Below are 20687 nucleotides of genomic sequence, written 5' to 3' on the forward strand. Positions count from 1 at the left end.
TGTCAAGCAGTCTCCTGTACAGCATCACTTTTAACTGTCAAGAAGAGCAAGGCGACGCCTGGCGCTTTTTAACAGCCTGACCCGTCGCACCGCGGGGCTGCAGCTCCTCCTGCCATCACAACGCAGAAATGCAGGACACATCAGTTGGCAGCCGCCCGCCTCCTGCCCGTTTTCCACGTTTGCACGCAAGTCTCGGGGCTCTGCCCGCCCTGATTGAACTCTCACAACTCGAGGGCCGCGCTGCACCTCAGAGGTGCAGCGACCGCAGCCCTCACGGGCCGCAAAACGGCGCGCAGCCCTCAACAGAAGGCCTGCGGTAACCTGGGGGCGGTGCGTGACGAGGTTCCCACCAACATTCACACCCCGCCCCGCCCCTTCTCGACGTGACCACGCCCCCTAAGCGGAGGGGCGGGGCTTGCAGCAACACGCAGTTTCACGCCTCTCCCGTAGCCTTCTGCGCATGCGCGCGCCGCGGCCCGGAAGGTGGCCACGTCTGCCGGAAGGTGGGCAGCGCCAGGCCGGGGTTTTGCTGTGTCCTGCATGCCGGCCTCCTCTCGCTTCTCTGCTCGGGCTGGGGGTTCCTCGCGCTGTGAGGAGGTGAGGCCGGGCTGTGCTGAGGCCTCCGCCGCTCCTGAGGGTCGCCGGGTGGGAGAAGGGGCCTGGCGGGGCTGTGGGCCCGGGCGGGGTCGGCCAGCTCGGTTTCTCCTCACGGCCGCTGTGCTGCCCGCTTCCTGCAGGCCTGTCCGTGGTGAAGGTACCCTGTCGTAGGCTCTGAGTGCCGGGGAGGTGTCTCTATCACCGGGGCACCTCAGGGCAGCGGTTTGTTCTGGGGATGTGCCTCCCTCTGACCTGGCTGATGGAATCTGCGGGTCAGCAGTCTGAGGGATGTTTGCCTCGTGCATCTGTTTCTGTAATATGTTTGTTGACACGTTTTCCTTCTCCACCTGGGTTTGGTTGTTGTCAGACTTTATTTTTTGTTAGTGCTGCACTGACAGGCTGGATCAGCAGGTGCTGATGCTAGGAGCAGATATGGTTTGATGGCAAAGCCATGTGCTTATGTATATTTATATTTGAAATACAAAGCTGGTAGGACAGAAGTGTTAATGTAGTTACAGCAGTAATAAATGAATGCAGCAGTTTTTCAATAACCCACACATCTTGTCTTCTCAATGCCTGTCTGATTTTCAATTGTTCTCTTTTGCAGCATATGTTCCTGAAATTTTGATGCAGAGTTAACCATCAGACATTTATCATGTCTTGGCTTGCTGATTTGGCTGGAAAGGCAGAGGATCTTCTCAACAGAGTTGATCAAGGGGCTGCATCAGCTCTGAACAAAAAAGACGCAGCAAGCAACGCAGTTTTTGATAGCAAGAATTTGGACTCTGCCAATGAATATTCTGAATTGTCCCAGCATGCCAGAGAACTGAAATATCAGACTTCATCCAAAGCAGCCTACATCTCCTCAGCAGCTGATAACATTAAAAACCAAAAGGCTACAATCTTAGCAGGAACAGCAAATGTTAAACCAGCACGTAGAACAAATTCAGAAGTTGCTTCTTCAGTAGAAAATGTTTCCACATCCAGAGCTTCTTCACATTTTGTGAGGAGAAAAAAGTCTGAACCTGATGATGAGTTGCTGTTTGATTTTCTCAACAGTTCTGAGAAAGAGCCTAATGCAAGGATGGACTCTAAAAAAGAGAAGAGCAAGGCACCTGTTCAAAATCATTCTCGGACTTCAAACATTAGTTCTGTATCTTCTAGTACACAGAGTGCAGTGACTACTGAAGATAATTCTGTCAGGAGCAAAAGCAATGGTAGTTTAATATTATTGAATTTAATATATTTTAAACCCTTTTATGTCTAGTGTAAGGCTAGGTAAAGGTTTTTTTTGTTACTTCATGAAAGATCTAGTGGCAGCAGTGTGTCACATTTGTGAAGAATCTTAGATACTATAGTAATTTGGCAGGTTATGTAACTTGACACTGAAACCCTTTGTGTTCTTTGCTTCATTGCTACTGCTCACCTCATCCTGCCTGAGTTGTGGCCTGATGCTACATCAGCACCCATGCATCCCCACTTGAAAGTATGGGTTCTGGCACTGCTGCATTTGTTCCCTTGCTTGGGGTTGTTGCCTGTTGTGATGGCACATACGTGAGCAAGTGAGTTTCACTATAGCTGGTAAATGGTTCTGGCTGTTACCCAATGCCCTACCTGATATAATGTGAGCTTCTTTCTGCTCTGCCATGGAAGATGAGCAAGCTGTCAAACTTGCTTGGCTTGGACAGTGGGAAAATAGGCATGCTTCTTTTGAGCTACAGGCATGAGAAAGTGAGATAGAGAACTTAGTTTTTGCCAGAAGAAGTGCATTGCTGCAGATACCTGAAGTAGTTTCCAGGCCAAGTGGTTAAAAACTCAAGTGTCTACTAAGGAGAATGAAACTCTTAGAAACTTTCATTCTCTATCTGGCTCCCCAGTCTATAGTCTTTCCAATAATGCTATTTCTTCTATAAAATTGAAGCAAATAGTTGTATTCCTAATAGTATAGCTGGAGTATTGTTTGTTCAGTACTTTGTGCATGTAAAGCACTGTGCCGGTTTTTGACTTACAGAATCAGAATCCATGGAGTTGGGAGGTACCTTTAAGGGTCATCTAATCCAACTCACCTGCAATGAATAGAGACATCCACAGCTAGATCAAGTGGTTCAGAGCTTGGTCCAGCCTGATCTTGAAAATATCCAGGGACAAGTCATCCATCACGTCTCTGGGCAACCTATTCTAGTGCCTCACTACCCTCACTGTAAAAGACTTAACTGCATTAAATATGTTGAAAAGTTTTACAGATAAAAAGGGGTCATTTCCAGAGATCTAAGTTTTTGTTTTTCTGGGTGTGTAACTTTTCAGTAACAATTGACACCAGTAAGTCAAATATGTTAAAGTTAGCTATATGGCAATATTGTATCTTGATAATTGATACTCGGGGAACATAGTTATTTTGCTCAGTGTGGTACGTTGAATTTTTTTCTGAAGATTTTTCAGTGGAGTTTGCATCTTGGAGCTGCTGGGAAAACACATGATTAATATGTAGAGTTTGAGCACACTAGTTTTGAAGTCAATTGTATATATCAGTCATTTTAATGTCCTATATAAAAACTGTTGAAATAAATTATGGTTCGTTATTTACAGACAAAAGTAATTAATGTTACAGTATGTACATTGCCTTGGATGCAATCCACTGTCTGCTGTAAGTGGCTACTTTTTTGCCTTATTAGCTTCATTGGACTTTTGAGTTTTCCAGACAAAGGAATGAAGATAGATTGTCTGATAATTTCAAAGTAAATGAATTAAAAGAAAGGAGGTAATACTTCTTAAAAATCTTTAAATAGCAAAGGGACTTGAGAAAACATGAAATAAATTTTTCAGTCACTGCAGTTACTTGTTGGTACGCTGTTAGGAATTCCCAGTCTGCCCCATCTCCTTGATGAGCTCTGCCACATGAGACCTGTTGCAGTGGCAACTAAGAAGGTGGAGCAGATTGGTTGATAATCACAGAGCAAAGAAAATGGTGTTTTGACAGCTGAACTGAAGTCTGGCATTGAATTTGCTGTAATGTGTCCCCATGGATTTTCAACAGTTGTCGATCTGGGGCACATTGAATTCAGAAGGAATGATTTTGCGTTGTTTGCTTGGTTGTTCACTGTGTGCTGTGTTGCTTTCTGTCAATACTGGTGCAAATCTTCCAGCTGTCTGCACGTAGCAATCAACACTGCTAGAGTGGCTGCATTACTTTCAGAGCAGTAATCCAGTACTGTGTGTGTGCTGAGGAAGGCCTGCAGGTTCCCCCTTCCCTGCAAGTGAGTTCTGTTCAGACTACATCAGAAATTCCTAAATTGCTTTTTAAAAGTGAATTTTAAAAGTGTGTTTTGAGAGTTGTTATCGATGCAAAATCATCAGTAAGATGATGTTTCAACTGAAGATTCTTAAAAGTCTTTCACATAAAGGTAGCTGAAACATACAGCTTGTGTGGCTGAATTGCATATTTAGATTTGACATCAAAATTATGTTATATTCTAATATAAGCTGTTTTGTTTGTTTGTTTTTTAATTAGATTAAGTGCATTCAACCACTGATACAGACCTACAAATGGTTCGATCAGTTCTAACTTGCATGTCTCTGTACAGAAACTCCAGACAGCTCAGATTCTGGACAGGCAACCCAAGTGGATGGCACGAAGGATTCATCACTAAGTGCAGTAATTAATCCTGGCCTTTCAGCTAATGATGATGTAAAATCACACGAGCTGTCCAACCTTCGTCTGGAGAATCAGCTGCTACGAAATGAAGTGCAATCTTTAAATCAAGAAATGGCTTCATTAATTCAGAGATCCAAAGAAACACAAGAAGGTATTGTAGTTTGGAAACTAAACTGTAACATACTTTGAAAATACTGGTAAACTGGGAAGCAATGCTGTTTCTATGCTAGAGTTTTATATTTATAATAGTTTTCCTAGATAAATTTGCATGCGTGACTTAAGCAAAATGATTCCTGGTTTTGAAAATGGTGAGCTGAGGGAAACTGGAAGTCTTGTTCAACTACAATAATAACATACATATTGATGAAGGTGGTGTAGTTGAGTTAGTTCCAAAGCTTACATCTTAAAACTAGCAAATACTAAGTGTTAAAATATTTTTTTCTGCCTTTTAAAGTTTCTTGCAAAATAGTTATGAGTGACTGCCTTTAAGTGCTTGAAATCTGCCTGCTTTCTGTCTGCAGCTAATTGATGGTAAAAATCTCAGATTGATGTTTTTGTATGACTATATTAGCTTTTTTTTTTTTTTTTTTTTTTCAAAGCTAAATGAAATGAAATATGACAGATGTGAATATAAAAGCAAATAATAAAATACCTGGCAAACTACTTCAGTTAGGCACACAGCTGAGGGACTGTGTCTTTTTTTCTTTTTTTAAAGTAACTGTTTAAGCTGCAGAATTTATTCTCCATTGAAGTTTAGCATGTGAACTTTGATTGAGAACAAAGTCTGGGTAAATATCCAGGTATCATTTTAACACTGTATTTGTGTGCTGTTACTTAGTTTGATCTTATTGTTATGTAGTGTTGAATTAGATGCTATCTGCAGAGGTTTCTAAAGGTTTGCTCACACAGGGCTGTTCAGCAGTAGTTCATTGCAAGGATTAAGAGAGATTGTCAGCTGCAAAGCAGAATGAAAATGTGCTTTGAGATCATGTGATTTTTTTTTTTCTTTTTCTTTTTTTTTTTTTTTTTGTATGTCATGATCTGACAGCCAAAGTCTGGTATTTGTTACTTTTTGATAGCTCATAATGTTTCAGTGTTGCTTCATCTTGGTTGTATTTGATTTTTAACTTGAGGAAGTGTAGCATGCACATCCTGAACACTTCAAAAACCTTCTCATGATCTGTTTTTAAAAACTTAAAATGTTTTACATTGCAGAACTCAACAAATCCCGGGAAAGAGTGGAGAAGTGGAATGTTGACCATTCAAAGAATGACAGGATGGTCAGAGAGCTTCGAGCTCAAGTTGATGATCTGACAGAAGCTGTTGGTGCCAAGGATTCCCAGCTAGCTGTGCTCAAAGTACGCTTGCAAGAAGCTGATCAGCTCTTAAGTTCCCGGACAGAAGCTTTGGAAGCATTGCGGAGTGAGAAATCGCGGTACTTAATTTCAGACTTCACCACTTTGCAAAAATAGCAGTAAGGTTGAAAATTCAGGGTGGATAGTTTAGTGTCTTTAAGGATAAAAATGAATGAACCAATTGGGGGAGATGGTATCAAAATTCGAAATACGAACGTTGAAGTTTGCTCTGAGCTCATTACCTCACAGCTGGCAGTAGAAACTGGGCAAATGAATAAGAGCAATTATCACCTGGTTATTGAAACAAATTGTATACAATATATTTATGTTTTTGTCAGAGGCTCGAAGCTTAAGATCTGAAGAAATGTTTCTATCTTGAAAAATACACTTGCTTATTCTCAGATGTAAAGACTTTTTTGTCTTTACATCTCGGACATCCCATCTTTACTGGGACATGAATCTGAAATTGGATACTCCACAGTGGGACTGCAGGAGTTATTAGCAAGCCATGTTCACTAATTTACTGGGTACATTTTCAAGGCTGTTGCTAAAGGTAGTCATATTTCTGCCTTAAAATCATACTGGATTTTTAATTTCAATTAATATGTATATCACTCTTTCAGAATAATACAAGACCACAGTGAAGGGAGCAGTTTGCAAAATCAAGCCCTTCAAACTCTTCAGGATAGGCTGCGTGATGCAGACTCCACACTGAAGCGAGAGCAAGAAAGTTACAAACAAATGCAGGTTAGATGGGAAGACTAAGGAGGAGTTTGACTGCTTGTGAGATCAAATCTGTGAGGTTCTAACTGCTCTCTTTTCCCCTTGACTAGTTCCTGTTCAGGGTACTAAGCACTTGGAAAGGTGTGCCTTCTGCTACACTAAGTATCCCTGTGATGCTAGTTTACTTCTTAAATGTTATTTTGAAAGCTTTATGATTAAATCTTAATCGATGAGAATCGATGCTGAAAAGGAAATTTTTTTCCACTCTATCTTTTATGTGAAAACATATTTTAAATCAGCAGTCAATTTGATTTTCCATGCTGTATTGTTCCCCACCTGCACCTACAACTTTAATGTGTAATCTTAAGAATGTTAGACTGGGTGGTCACTTCTGTAGTGAATGTGAAAGCTAATATTGCTAGAGACTTCATGCGTTCTCCATTTAGCTTGGCCTTTATTATGTATAATAACATCTGTGAAAACCCTTACTGTTTTTTTTTTTTGTTTGTTTGTTTTGCTTCTTTAAACTAAAGCACCTTTATGATTGGTTTATTTTTTTTTTTTGTTGAAGGATAGCTTGCTTTTTGTTTACCAAACATATGTAAACAGAAAGATGTACTTCTGGTGGCAAAGAAATGCATATTTTTACTGAGTACTCATTTAGTACTTCTTTAAGCTAGCACAATTTCTTTCCACACAGCACTAATGCATATGCAAGTTGGACGCCATCCGTATGAAGTGTTATTTCAAATGTAGTTGCTTTTAAATCCACTCTTTTTTTATTTCTAGGTTAACGTTGTGATTGTATTTAAACAGAAAATATTGTTTCTTTATTGCTAATAGAATGAGTTCGCAGCGCGTCTGAGTAAAATGGAAGCAGAACGTCATAATTTGGCAGAAGGGGTAACGGTTGCAGAAAGAAAGTATTTAGATGAGAAAAAGCGAGCTGATGAGCTTCAGCAGCAAGTGAAAATAACTAAAAACCAGCTAGAATCTGCAAAACAGGAACTGGCAGACTATAAACAAAAAGCTACTCGCATACTCCAAGTAAGCATTTACTTAAAGGCATTCAGTTTCATTTGTATGCTTGATTTTTACAGGATGTTGTTCTTCAAGTGATTTAATCTATTTTTTTCCATGTGATCTGTAATATATTTTGGGGTAAATCCATAATGATACCTATTTGGAACAGTTACTAGTCTGCATTTTGTACCTCCTAAAATTTTCGTTGACAGATTGAGTTAAATAATGAAATGGAAGTTCAGGTCCTGAACAAAAATCCAAGTGAACCACTGCACTTAGTTTCTAACATCTGTCATTGTATTCTCCATCCCAGAGTCTGATCTTAAGCAGATGGTTACAAATGTAACCTACAGTTTATCTGCACTCATGTTCTCGTGCCAAGAAAATTGCTATATTCTGCTTGAGTCTGAAGCATAGTGGATGCTTGTGTAAACTGAAGAAGATATTTTTGTGTTCTGAAAAGCTGTATGTGATTATATAAGCAATGGCAAAATTGCATATTCTGTGCAGTTATCTACTACTTAAGTTATTAAGGGTACCAATATGAGTTTTATTTGTAAGAGTAAGCAAACCTTACCTGTTTAGAATAAATCAGTCTTGTCTGATGACCAAGGACATGACTTGAATCATGTTGATGAATGCAAGAAGCATGAGATCAGAAATCAGTTTCAAGCTAATGTTAGGTTAACTTTGTTTAAAAAAAAAAAAAAAAAAGTTTATTCTGTTTCCCAGAAGAGATATTGCTGATCTGGGTTTTTATTTGGCTTTGTTGACAGGAGAAAGGATGGACTAAATCTTTGTTTTCAGTGTCTGTATTCTCTCTTACATTAGCTGGAAAGGCAGAATTTTTATCTGTGACATGTTTAACATTCCACACAATTCTGAAGAGTAAAGTTCTACTCTTCCTCTGATAACACAGACTTTCAGTACATCCCGTCTTGTGACATGTGGCAAATCAGAGGAATTATTAGTAGGGAAGCATTTTCCATTTAAAAATGTGTAGAGTTATTTTTAACTTGTCTGAAAGAACAGATAAAGCAGTTCTTTTACTGTAAGTCTACATAGGAAATTTAGAGCAATTTTTTAATGGGTTTTGTTTGAGCACTTGTGAAATAGTGCTGTCAATAACATTTTGATTTATTATTTCAGTCTAAAGAAAAGCTGATAAACAGCCTAAAAGAAGGCTCTGGTATTGAAGGTCTGGATAGCCAGACAGCAAGCACAATGGAACTAGAGGAGCTGAGGCACGAGCGTGACACTCAAAGAGAAGAAATACAAAAGCTAATGGGACAAATACAGCAGATGAGAACGGAGCTGCAGGTAGCTATGGCTATGTGCACACCCACATGTAGTTAGCCATGCACAAAAGACTGTTTTTTTGCATGCTTTAGGGCTGTCACTTCTAATATTTATTTGAACAAGTATTGAAGCCAAGCCAGCTTTTGCTCAGCTGTGGGGTAAATGCTTATAGAGAACCATTTTCTTCTCGTATTTTCTCTCCTGGTGGGGGGAGGAGTATTAGAGTTACCATTTTCTTTTCCCACTCTGCTATGCACTCATTTTGAAACAAGTAATTCTTTCTAAACAAGCCTGGTTACTTCTGTAGATTTTTGCCTATATCCTTTTCTGCAAGAGCTGCTACTAATCCTTGAAGCAACTGTAATCTGAGTCAGCTGTGGCATAATTGGCTCAACCCAGCAGCTGTGCCGGGTTTGCACAGTTTTAGCATCCAGACAGCAGAAGGGAAAAAGAGATCACTTGAAGGCTTCTCATGTTTACAAATTGCATTTATCTCGTTGATATTGTAATAAAAATATTGTGTATAAAATGAGCAGTTGTCTTTAATTTACCCTCATTTTTCTTGGAATCAGTATTGGAGAAGCAACAGTTTCTGTAGTCATCTATGACAGATTGCAGAACTGTTTGAATGCTAGTGAAATAGTAACATTTCTGTTCATTTCAGGATATGGAGACTCAGCAGGTAAGTGAGGCTGAGTCAGTGAGAGAACAGCTTCAAGACCTACAAGAGCAAATAGCAGCTCATAAAATGGCCAAGCAGGAGGCGGAAGCTGAACTAGAACGGCAGAAGCAGGTAAAGAATGCTTGAAAGCTGATGGGTCTTATTTTAGGCCAACGTTGTCTTCAGCGAAGCATTTGGCTTAATGAGAGAGTAGGTTATGTGGTATTTGAGGGTTTTTTCTTCTAGAAGTCCAAGGAAATTTCCCAAATTTCTGTGAATGTCATAAGGCCGAAGTGCAACCAGTACTAAGCAGTAATCCTGATTAAATACAGATCTCAGCTTTTTTTTTTTTTTAAAGAATAAACAAGACCCTAGAGAGTGAACAAAATGGATAATGATCTTAAATTTTATTTAACAGGGGAACAATCTAGCAACAGGAATGTGGTAATAAATGCATTTATGTCAATAAACTTAATAATAAAGGTTACAATTGTATTTGCTCTGATCAAATTCTATGTAAGATTCCAAGCTGCTGTATAAGACAAATTGTTAATGAGATAGTAGCAGTGAATTTTGTCAGGTTGTATCATCTTTTTAAGCTGTTCTGTGCTAGAAAGAGGAGAAAAAACTTCACTCTTGTGTTTTGTGTTAACAAACAGAATGTTAGGTAGATTGGACCAATGTTTTGCAGCCTATTAAGATGTCCTTTAAAAATAAAAAAGCTCATGTAAGAGTATTAATGAGGAAAGCAGGTGAGTGTACTGTATTTGCTAGGAACAAGTTATCTTGTAGGATTATCTGTCCTTTCAGAAATTACATTTGAATTAGATGCTAGCAGCTTGAACTAATTAAAAGGCAGAAGTTGATGTCTGTTTTTGATAGATAGTTGATGGCTATATCAAAGCAGATGGTGAATTATATCACATTACTCCTGCCCTTCTGAGGGGTATATTTTAATTTAATGTTATGTATAGAAGAAGTGAAGTGAAGCCTTTTTTTTTAAGAAAAAAAAAAAAAAAAAAAACAACCACAAAACAACAAAACAAACCATTACTGGTTGCTACAGAAAATGATATTTCTTTTGATGACATATGAATATGTGTGCTTTCAAAGTAATTGTTTGCAACAGTACTTAATGCAACAGTGTCCTGTTCTACTGGAGAATTGCTGTTAGTTGCTGTAAAGTTTCTGAGGCTGACACTGGAAAATGAGAGGTTATTTATTGTGTATCTGATGACTTAAAGGAAAAGTATCATCAGCTGTCTTCTGTAGCAGCTGTTAGCTGAAGTGGCACAGTGATTTGAAGGCAGTTGTAATTTAAAAGATAAGTATGGTAGGTCTTTCAATAGGAGTTAACATAGCCACTAAATCGTGGGAGTAAGAAAACTCACTGTTAGTTTTGCTGTTCAGTAAGTTGTCTCTTGTTAATATTGCTTTTCCTTTTCCTTCTGTTATGCTAATTTATCTTAAAAGTTTAAGGAAGGTCTGTGACATTCACAAAGCTAAAGAGAAATATGCCAAGATTTTTTAAAATTGGAAGATACCCACTTTATTTTAATTTTATGATTGATGGGCTCCTTTTAGGAACAGAGATGTCTCTCCCCTCCCCCTGGTATCCCTAATTCTTTAAGTTACACAGTATTATTTAAAGATAGCAATATAATAAACAGGGAGAATATGAGGACAACAAAACAAATCATGTTCCCAGTGGAACTGTATCAGTATTAGTAAACTGATCTGGGTAGTATTTATGTGAAGTCAGTCTTCACAGAAGGATTTTATGATCTTCTAGGTTCTGTCTTCATACTCTGCTCTCTTATTTTTCCCCAGTGCTAGCCAGACGCTTCTGGATTATATTAAATGTTAGTTTATATCTGATTATCCTGTGTTACTTACTCTAATGTGTAACTTGAAATAAGAGAATGTCTTTCAAAGTACTTACGTAAGTATGAGAACAAGATCTTTGATTGTGATGTACGTCATAGGAACTCCGTTACACCGAGGAAGAATTATATCGAACAAAGAATACTTTGCAAAGCAGAATAAAAGACAGAGAGGAAGAAATTCAGAAGCTCAGAAATCAGGTGCTGTATTTGTATAAAAAATAGGTACTACATTCTCTTATGAAAACAGTGCTGAAAATTATTAATTTGCTTAAACTATACGAAATACACATAGGAACTGCTATTGAGTTAGCATATGCTTGTTTGCTATGCAAAGTAGAATTTTAAGTGTGGAGAGCACAGGAAAGGAACCATGTAACAGTAAATAGTCTAATCTTATGATTACACATGCTTTTGTCTTCAGAGAGTAACCTGGGATCCTGCTGTGTGCAACTAGTGTGTAACTAGACCTGCTGTGTGCTTCATCCTGGAAACTAAACAACGCCATTGGTGTTTGATCATGACTGTTTCTTCAGAGATTCTTTTAATTGTGCATAGAAACATAAGATGTCCTTCAGACTAGTTAGCCATGTATCCAGCAGATAGGTTTTTGTCTTGAATAGTGGCAGTGTGAGCCTGACACTGTCTTTGCTCATTTGCGCTCTTTCAGCATCTGTGGTTTTCTTAGGTGAATTAGAGACCCTAAGTTCTGTAAGTACGTTTATGGAACTGTTTTTCTTAACTAATCCCTTTTGGAACATTCTGATAGTGTCAGTCCTTAGCAGCCTCCTTGGGCAGACACTCCTTGTTTGTACTGAGCATTTCCTTCCTCACTTGGAAAATATTTTACATGCTCACATTGTGAAGTTGGAAGTAAGAGGAGATTGATTGTTGTGATTGTCATGCATTTAAACTCAGTTCTGAGACATGGCATTAATTTTTATGATAAAACTTATGTTCATAGCACTAGAAGTGGAAAACATACGCATACGTTTTTAAACAGCTTTCTTGTTTTTCACATGAAAAGTCTTGTTTTAACAACCGTTGTAATTGAGTTTCTTCTTCATTACATTCACTGGTGATGGTTTGGATATTATTATCCCATAGAAGTCCTGCAAATGTGATAGCTTGTTTCTGGGGTTTAGATTTTGTGAGCGTACCACTTTTGTAATATGTCACATTGGTCAGATTTTGAACACGTTCTAATTTTTCCTTTGTTTTTTAGCTCACAAACAAAGCTCTAAGTAGTAGTAGTCAAACTGAATTAGAAAATCGCCTTCATCAGCTGACAGAAACACTGATTCAGAAGCAGACCATGTTAGAGAGCCTGAGCACAGAGAAAAACTCACTTGTCTATCAACTGGAACGGCTTGAGCATCAGCTGAAGGCTTTCCACGGCAGTAGTAGTAATGGGCCTTCCATTAACATGGCAGGAATTGATGGTACTGAAGGTAAATAAGGAATTATAACATTTAAAAATTTTCTCTCTGCAATGCAGGTTTCTGTATTTCTTAATACTTTTCTCTGAAGATCTGACTTCATAAAGGAAAAAGAGGAGTCTGAAAACATGGTGCTTATAGCTTTCAGCAGCTGTATCAAAAACAGTTGAATAAAAGCTCCTCTTTGTGAATGATAAGTAACCTTAATGAAACCAGTTTAATTCTTAATATTGTGGCACTATTAGAGCAATCTTATTTACAAATCCTGTCAAGGTGGAAATAAATCTGTTTTATTTGGTTCAAACGATGTTAGAAGCAGACAGTATTTGCTGTCTTGTAAAAAAGTTTTGGGAGGTGAATGTGAACAGTACACTTCCTTTTGAGTGTTGAACAGAATTTTCCTTTTGGCTTGTTTTTAGTTGCACAAAGGTAGCAGTCTGAGAATCTTATTTTAATAAAGTTGATGCGTATTAAAAGTGTAAATAATATGTAAATATTTGGAGTATACAAGTTAGTATCAGAAATACTGTCAGTTTTACTGTATGAGAAATGCAAGTAAATGGAGAAAAGATGATTATCAAACCCATTATTTTACACTTAATAAAAGAACTCATTACTTACTAGAATTCAATACCAAGATGTCCATTCAATTAACTAAAGTAAATTTTTGAATGTACTAAGTTGAATTGATGCTTAAATCAACTGTAAGTTTATCAAGAATCCTTCCCTTACAACACACTTCAAAATAGCAATCAGGTGAATTTGCAATTTTTGTTTTTTCTGTATGTTTGTTATGAGCTGTAATTTACTTTTTACTTAGACTACAACTAGAAGTGATTTTACAGTAATGAGTCTCTTTTTGTTTCTTCCCTTCAAATAGGTGCTCGTATGCGTAATGTTCCTGTCCTTTTCAGTGATGTGGATACCAACGTAGCAGGAATGTATGGGAGAGTTCGCAAGGCTGCTAGTAGCATAGATCAATTTAGGTAAGAGCATGACAAGAAAATGCATCTTCTGGTTTAGGAAGAGATTTTTAATAGTCTGCATTCTGAATTTTCTCACTCATGAATATATGAAGTAAAATTCAGGTCTGAAACAGATGTTTGAGTTTGTGATTAATTAGAATGAGAGGAAGAAGAACTTGCTGCTTAGTGCTGACTTGCGTATTTTGTTTTTCTCTTGTGTAGCATTCGGCTGGGAATCTTTTTAAGGAGGTATCCTATAGCAAGAATATTTGTAATAATATATATGGTAAGCAAGATTTCTTTAAGAATATAATTCAAGTCTTCTTTTGCCAGTTTACGAAGTACAAATTAAATGTACGTGTAATTAACAATTTTTTTTTTGTAGACTAAATAGTATATACAAAACAGTATTTTGGAATTATGTTGCTTGCTAGTTCTCAGTTTTTCTCATGAATTCTTAGTATAGAACTCTGAAGGACAGTTATGTAACTACCTTTTAAAAGAATGTTTAAAGCAAAGTGAGAATGGAAAATAGTTCTGTGACCTGCATGCACTGATGTTGGAAAATTGACTTTTTTAATGGGTTTTCTTAATATTTGGCCCTCTACTTTTGTGCAGTAATTAACAATCATGCTACTCGAGTAGCTGAAAAAATTGACTTATTTTTGCTAAAATTCAAATAATAGAATCTTAACAGAGTAGGTGATAAAAATTGAGAAAACAAAAAAATTATGGAAATGAGATCCCTTCCTTTACCACTAGAGGGTAGATGTCTGTTAGTTGAAATGAACTGTAGCAAGGTAGAATGCAGTCTGCCCTGACTGAAAATGTTTATTGAGTCTTTGAAAGGAGAGGGAATAAGTTGCTTGAGAACACACAACGATTTTTCTGAACAGCCTCTAAGAACAGCTGTCACTATTTCAGTAAGGCAGAGAGATGCATGTAAGTAAAGGAAATGACAAGGTTCCCCTGCAATTTCTTCTTCCAGCCTGTGAAGTACTGGAAGGAACAGGGCTGTTTAATTCCTGACTTTTCCCTTTCTTCCTACTCGTGACTTAGACTTCAGAATATGTGAATAAAATGCTTTGTACTGAGATACTGAAGAATTTTACTGCCTGAGCTACTCAATAACGTTGAACAGGAGCCATATATTGGCCCTTTTTCAACTGGAATTTTTGTTATGATTGCTGTAATTTTAATGCTCAGGTTTTGGTTATTATTTTTTAAGGATATTTACCATAGGTATTGTCACTTATCTCTTTTGTTGCACCCCAGCAAAATGTATTCTGTGTAATTCCAGTGAAGTTCAAATGATGATTAACATTTCTGCAGTGTTTGTAAAAATGTTAGTAAACATCATGTTTGGGTAGGGAGAAGGAAAGTAGAACTCAGAGTTTTACTCTGTCTGGTGTCAGCCAGGTGGCACAGGAGTATCAGCTTATCACTGGACAGGTGATGTAATGTGGTGTCTGTGGGCTGGGCTGGGTATCAAGGAGAACAGCTGGAGCTTCTGCAAGGTATGCATGGATGGAAAGAAGGTAGAGAGCATAAAGAAGCCTGGATTCTGTGCACTTGCTTTTGCTGTTTGTGTAAAATCTAATTTAGCTTTCTGTGAATGGCTTCTTCAGAATCTGACTCAGCATTTCATTAAGCATATAAGAATTAGTTATTAGAAGTAAAAATAGTAGAAATATTTTGCTTAAATATTTTTCATACAATTTTTTTTTTCACTTACACTGACAGACTTACATTGCCATAAACAACAACAGTGTGTGCTAAGTTAATTCTTTCTGTTTTCCCAGGCATTGCTTCATCTTTGGGTCATGATTGTTCTGCTTACTTACACCCCAGAAATGCATCACGATAGCCCCAGTGGCAGATAGGCTGAGACACCACCGTGTGCTGTGCTCATGTAACTTGGACTGACGGTGTACTTAGGATAATCAGTCCAGATATGCTGGCAAACTTCCTTATGGTGTTTACAAAGATTGAAAACCATCATGCCTGATTTATCACTACTTTTTAAATACATGTATAATGCTATGTAGCTTTACCAATTTACCTAAAAGAGCATCTCTTTGCTGGTGAAATAAAGATATTAAGTTAAGCTAAGTTTAGCCTTTACATTTTACATAAACCTTCTCATGGTTAGTGTAAAAGATTAGCTTGCATCTATAAGAAATGCGAGGACTTCTGAAGTTACAGATAAACAAGGTACAACTAATTTAGGTAATGCAGGATGTGGGCTATGGTCAGATAGCAGACTGTACTTAGCAATTAAATAAACTTTATTCTTTCTGGGTTTCTTTCAGTCTTATTTTGCACTTCTGTTTTTAACTTTGTAAATAGGCTTTTCCTTAATTTGTTAAACTGAAAAAAATGCCTGGATCCGTGCAATATCTTTTTGTAAATACATTGAAAAATAAAACATTATACATTCTTCTTAGCTTTGTACTTTTAGTGCAACAGGTGAATTCCTGTCAGCTGACTGGTGGGGCTGCCTATTTAAATGTTGTAGTGGAGCTTTATCAGAGAGAGACAAATGGTGATTTGAAGAAGGAAGGTCCAAATTCTTCAAGAAAAACGGTGTTTCCTTTCCCACTTGGGATCTCTGTATTTTAACTACATTTTCTTGTATACCTCTTATTCTATGTCTTAATAAGATCTTATATTCACTGAAATATTTATTTTCTGTAACTTTAGATACCTAAATTAAACTATTTCTGTGATTTTTGTATTATGTCAAAAAATTATCATGTCTAAACGCTTCCAAATGTGATAATAAACGCACCTCATCAAATCCTTATTGTAAAACCCATAAGATCAATCCAAAGCTACTGTTCTGTCATTAGCCAGTGGCATCCTTAACTAGTAGTACGACAATACAAGGTCATTTTTTTGTGTGGTGCTCAAAGCTGAGTAATGTGAGGATGTCACTGATGAGAATTTGTCACTGATGAGTATAGTTCAGCTCTCACATGACTTGAGCGTGCTAAGCCTTGGTCCTGTACACAGAGCTTGTCATGCTGTCTCCTATGGAAATGTTACAGTGGAAAAATGCCTGATTCAGGGCCTGCAGGGAAGCTGGAATGTTTTGGTGGGTTAAATAATAAAAGAGAATTTTCACAAAAGGTGTCCCTACCCTCTGTGATATTTGCTGTGCTTTTTTCAATCCCTGCTGCCTCTTTTCAGTTCTGATGCAAGAGGCACTCTTGGACACAGGGAAGAGCAGTTGCTATAGGAGGAAGTCGAGGACAGACATTTGTAAAACCTTTTTCTGCGTATGTAGATATTTGTGGGTTTGTTTTCCTCCTTCAAAAATCACATACAGCAGTCTTTGCCACTTTTTTTTCCTACTTGTGAAAGAGGAGCGTAGCACTTCGAGGGTGGTACCCCATTATGTTTTGCTTTTCAAGAGGTGTGATTTGACCAATCAAACTGAATCAGGATGTTCCCACCTTGTGAGAAAGCTGGCAGTTGGCAGGTGATGGTCAAAATTCCATACAGGAGGCTGCTCAGTGTGGGGGATTACACAGGATGAGAAAACACACTCAGCTGTGCCACTAAAAGCTGTGCTTCTGTAAGTAAACACCTTCACAGCTCTGTGTAAATCACAGAGAAGTATGAAAAGCTTTTACAATAGGGTTACCTGCTTCAGAGTTACGCAAGAAACACAGAGGACTACTCCTTGGTGCTTTCTTTTAAATAGTGTTTTTTTCCCCCGTAATTTCTTTTAATGAGCTACACATGGTGCAGTATAAGAATATACAAGATCCTGTAATGGATCCTACCTGTATATAAGCGCAAGGTTTTAAGTCAGAGGTTAAGATGCATTTCCTGCCTGGGATTAAGGCCTGTCCCCATGTCACTTGCCGGCTGTGCTGGGGCACTGGGTCAGAGGTGGTATAAGGCCGGCAGCCAGCAGCCATTCCTAATGGTGTCAGGAGGCTGCCTGCCTCAACAGATGGCTTTGGCATGAACAAGGAACTTCTGTTAGCCTACATCTTAAGTGATGGAAGGATATCCCAAGCACCGAGCCTTATCTAGGGGCTATCATGTTATGGTGCGCTTAACCCACCGTGACTTCATAGACCTGATCCCTGCACTTGGATTGCTGTATTAGGTCACCCGTGTTACTGAGACCCTGCAGAACGGAAGTGAATTTACTGACTGCAGGTAACAAGGGGGGAATTGGTGACTTGCACAGTCACTAATTTACTCATTTCTGATCAGTAACAATGAAATAGATGTTACTTTATATTGCATTTCTTTGCCTCCCTTCTTTGCTGGTCAGTTGCAGTTTGCAGTGAATGTGCTGCTGGGTATTTAGCCATAAAAGGCAATTTTAATGAATAACTATTTGCAAATACTGAGGATTATTTAGAATGTCAGTGGTTTTCCTCTGCATTGTCACCTTGGCCTGTGTCCTGTATTTAGAAATCCTTGACTTGGAAGAAGGCTGACAGGTATCACCAAAGTAGAAATGATAACAGATAAATAGCATCTCACAAAATTACCTGCATGATCACAGAATGGCCAGGGTTGGAAGGGACCTCAAGGATCATGAATCTCCAACCCCCCTGCCACATGCAGGGCCATCAACCTCCCCATTTAATACTAGACCAGGCTGCCCAGGGCCCCATCCAGTCTGGCCTTGAACACCTCCAAGGACTGGGCATCCACAACCTCTCTGGGCAGCCTGTTCCAGCATCTCACCATCTCTCTGTAAAGAACTTTCCCCTGACATCCAACCTAAATCTTCCGTTGCTCAATTTAAAACCATTTCCCCTTGATCCTGCAGTTATCAACCCTTTCAAAGAGTTGATTCCCGTCCTTTTTGTAGGCTCCCTTTAGGCACTGAAAGGCTGCAATGAGGTCACCCCACAGCCTTCTTTTCTTCAGGCTGAACAAGCCCAGCTCCCTCAGCCTGTCCTCTTGGGGGAGGTGCTCCCATCCCCTGATCATCTTCGTGGCCCTCCTCTGGACCCTCTCCAGCAGCTCTCTGTCAATGATAGTAACAAGCATCTATGTGCACTCACATAGCTGATCCTCTTAGATATAATTTCCTTCACATGTGCACTCGTCAATTTAATCTGTATCTTGGAAGGGCCTGGAGTTGGGCTTCTGATGGAAATAGACCTTCCACTGGCTTCTGCAAAGAATCTTTGGGGCTCTCCCTATCTAAACTTGCTTCCTGCCAATGTTGCTTGAAATAAATACTTATGCATCAAGAAGTGAGTGCAAGCTAGTCAGCTTTTCAGAGAGCACATACAATGCTACAGGCAGCTCAAGGAAGGTGGGAAACCACAGTCTGTTGGACAGATCCAAGTGAATGAAAGTGAGGAAAACCCTTGGGCTGGGAGCATAGAGACACTTTCTCAAATTGGATGAAAAACAAAGCTGCTGGGTTTGTGAATTACAAGCTCTGTTAATGATGTGATTAGAATTCTGGCAGGTCAGATCTCATGTAAGATACTTCATGTGGGAAAAGATAATAGAGAAGGAATGATATTTCTGTGCTGTGACTTAGACATCTCTCATTAGAGAATCATACGTGGATGGGTTTTCTTCTGAAATCAGCTCTTCCTCATGCCTATACTGAAATGGAAGACTTTTCTGACAGACTTTGCATATACAAATTTTTTGTTTGCATCTTCATGTAAAACTAGGCAAGTTATAGTTTGGGTCCACGTTTGCTCAAGAACAGCTTGAGCAAGAGTAGGACACAAGCAAACAGGAGTTTGAACTCTGCTGCAGCAGGTGATGGACACCAGATGTTATGCAAAGACAAGCAGGTGTGCTTGAGAAAGGTGAGAAAATGTTTTCTTTTCCTATAGGCACCAATGCTGTGACTGATCAATTGCAGCAAAATACTTGACATGATATAGGAAAGACATGGGTTTGTAGGGCTAAGATAGACTGAATGTTGGTTTTATGGCTTGGTTTAATTTGGTTTGTTTTCTTGAGGTAAAGGAGTCTGGTTTAGGACTCATGCTGAAGAGGAACCTTATCACAGATAGCACCTTTCCAGTTTTATGCTAATGCACTTGTTTTCTCAAGAGCTTATAAGAAAGTTATCAACTCAACACCAGTGTCTCACAGAAATCTGGAATATATATTATTTGTATGCAAATTCAAGCAGTAATTAAATCCCAAATTACTCTATTTACAAAATTAAGAAGCTTGTTGAAGCATTTGTTTTCATGTCTTTAGTGGCAAGAAAGCATAACAGTTCCCAATTAATGTTTAATTTATAATTAGAAAACATACTCTATTTTCTAATTATGAAAAACAGCAGCATGAGGGTAGTGCTGGAGACCCTTGCCTGTCAGCATGGTGTCTCCTGGCAGCATCCCTGGGAGGGAGCCTCATGTTTCCCTCCTACTGCCACAGCTCTACATGCTTTTTCCCTCCCCTCCTCTCCCCACCCCACAGATGCAGCAGATAAAAAACCAACAGCAGAACTGAGTATTTTTCCAGCTACTTATTCTGATGTTCAAAGCCTTCTGGTACAACAAAGCCAGCCTAACTTGAACTGCATATCGGTTTCTGCAAGTTGGATATGCAGACTGAGGCTTTTCCAAGCAGTACCTCCTAAATGCCTGTTTATGCAACTGAAGGGAAGTGTCTGTGTATGTTTTTGAGAGCCTTGACTCCTCTGGGCCCTGCTGACTTGGTGGGACATGACTTTGAACATGGTGACATTCAACTGGCCACAAGCGGCTCACACAGGAACTTTATTCAGCCTTTATTTCAGAAGGGCAGCAGAGCTGTGTAATCTCTTGTATCAGTTATACATGACTATCATTAATCCGAGGTTATTGAAAGCATTGGTTTGAACTTCCTGCATCTGCTATTTCACAAGGGTTCATACAGAGATCAACTATGCAGAAAAATAGTTTAATAAAAGCAAGCCATACAACTGGCACTTTGTCTAGGGCTGTGTGAGCACAACCATATGGGGCTATAAACAGTGCAACAAGTTTACCCTTAGAGACAATCAAGGTCAGGCTGGGTGAGGCTCTGAGCTACCTGAAGGACCTGTAGGTGTCCCTGTTCATTGCACAGGCATTGGACAACATGTCCTTTA

The 20687-nt window shown here is 38.8% G+C and overlaps 1 protein-coding gene across 2 annotated transcripts; it reads left to right on the top strand.

Moving 5' to 3' along the window:
* The first annotated feature begins 437 nt into the window (after positions 1–437).
* On the top strand, positions 438–16728 carry GOLGA5 (golgin A5). Of its 2 annotated transcripts, none has more exons than XM_052694438.1 (13): positions 438–503; positions 1205–1814; positions 4179–4400; positions 5465–5684; positions 6228–6351; positions 7171–7374; positions 8500–8670; positions 9314–9442; positions 11296–11394; positions 12419–12644; positions 13513–13618; positions 13820–13883; positions 15400–16728. In XM_052694438.1, exons 2-13 carry the CDS (start codon positions 1253–1255, stop codon positions 15478–15480), a joined length of 2208 nt encoding a protein of 735 aa, XP_052550398.1. In that variant the 5' UTR covers positions 438–503; positions 1205–1252; the 3' UTR covers positions 15481–16728. The 2 variants fall into 2 exon arrangements, with proteins under 2 accessions (XP_052550398.1, XP_052550397.1); XM_052694437.1 differs by having other exon boundaries at positions 458–597.
* The last annotated feature ends 3959 nt before the right edge of the window (positions 16729–20687 follow it).

This window comes from Tympanuchus pallidicinctus, unplaced genomic scaffold, assembly GCF_026119805.1.
Source record: "Tympanuchus pallidicinctus isolate F22 unplaced genomic scaffold, pur_lepc_1.0 scaffold3, whole genome shotgun sequence".
Classification (NCBI taxonomy): Eukaryota; Metazoa; Chordata; class Aves; order Galliformes; family Phasianidae; genus Tympanuchus; species Tympanuchus pallidicinctus.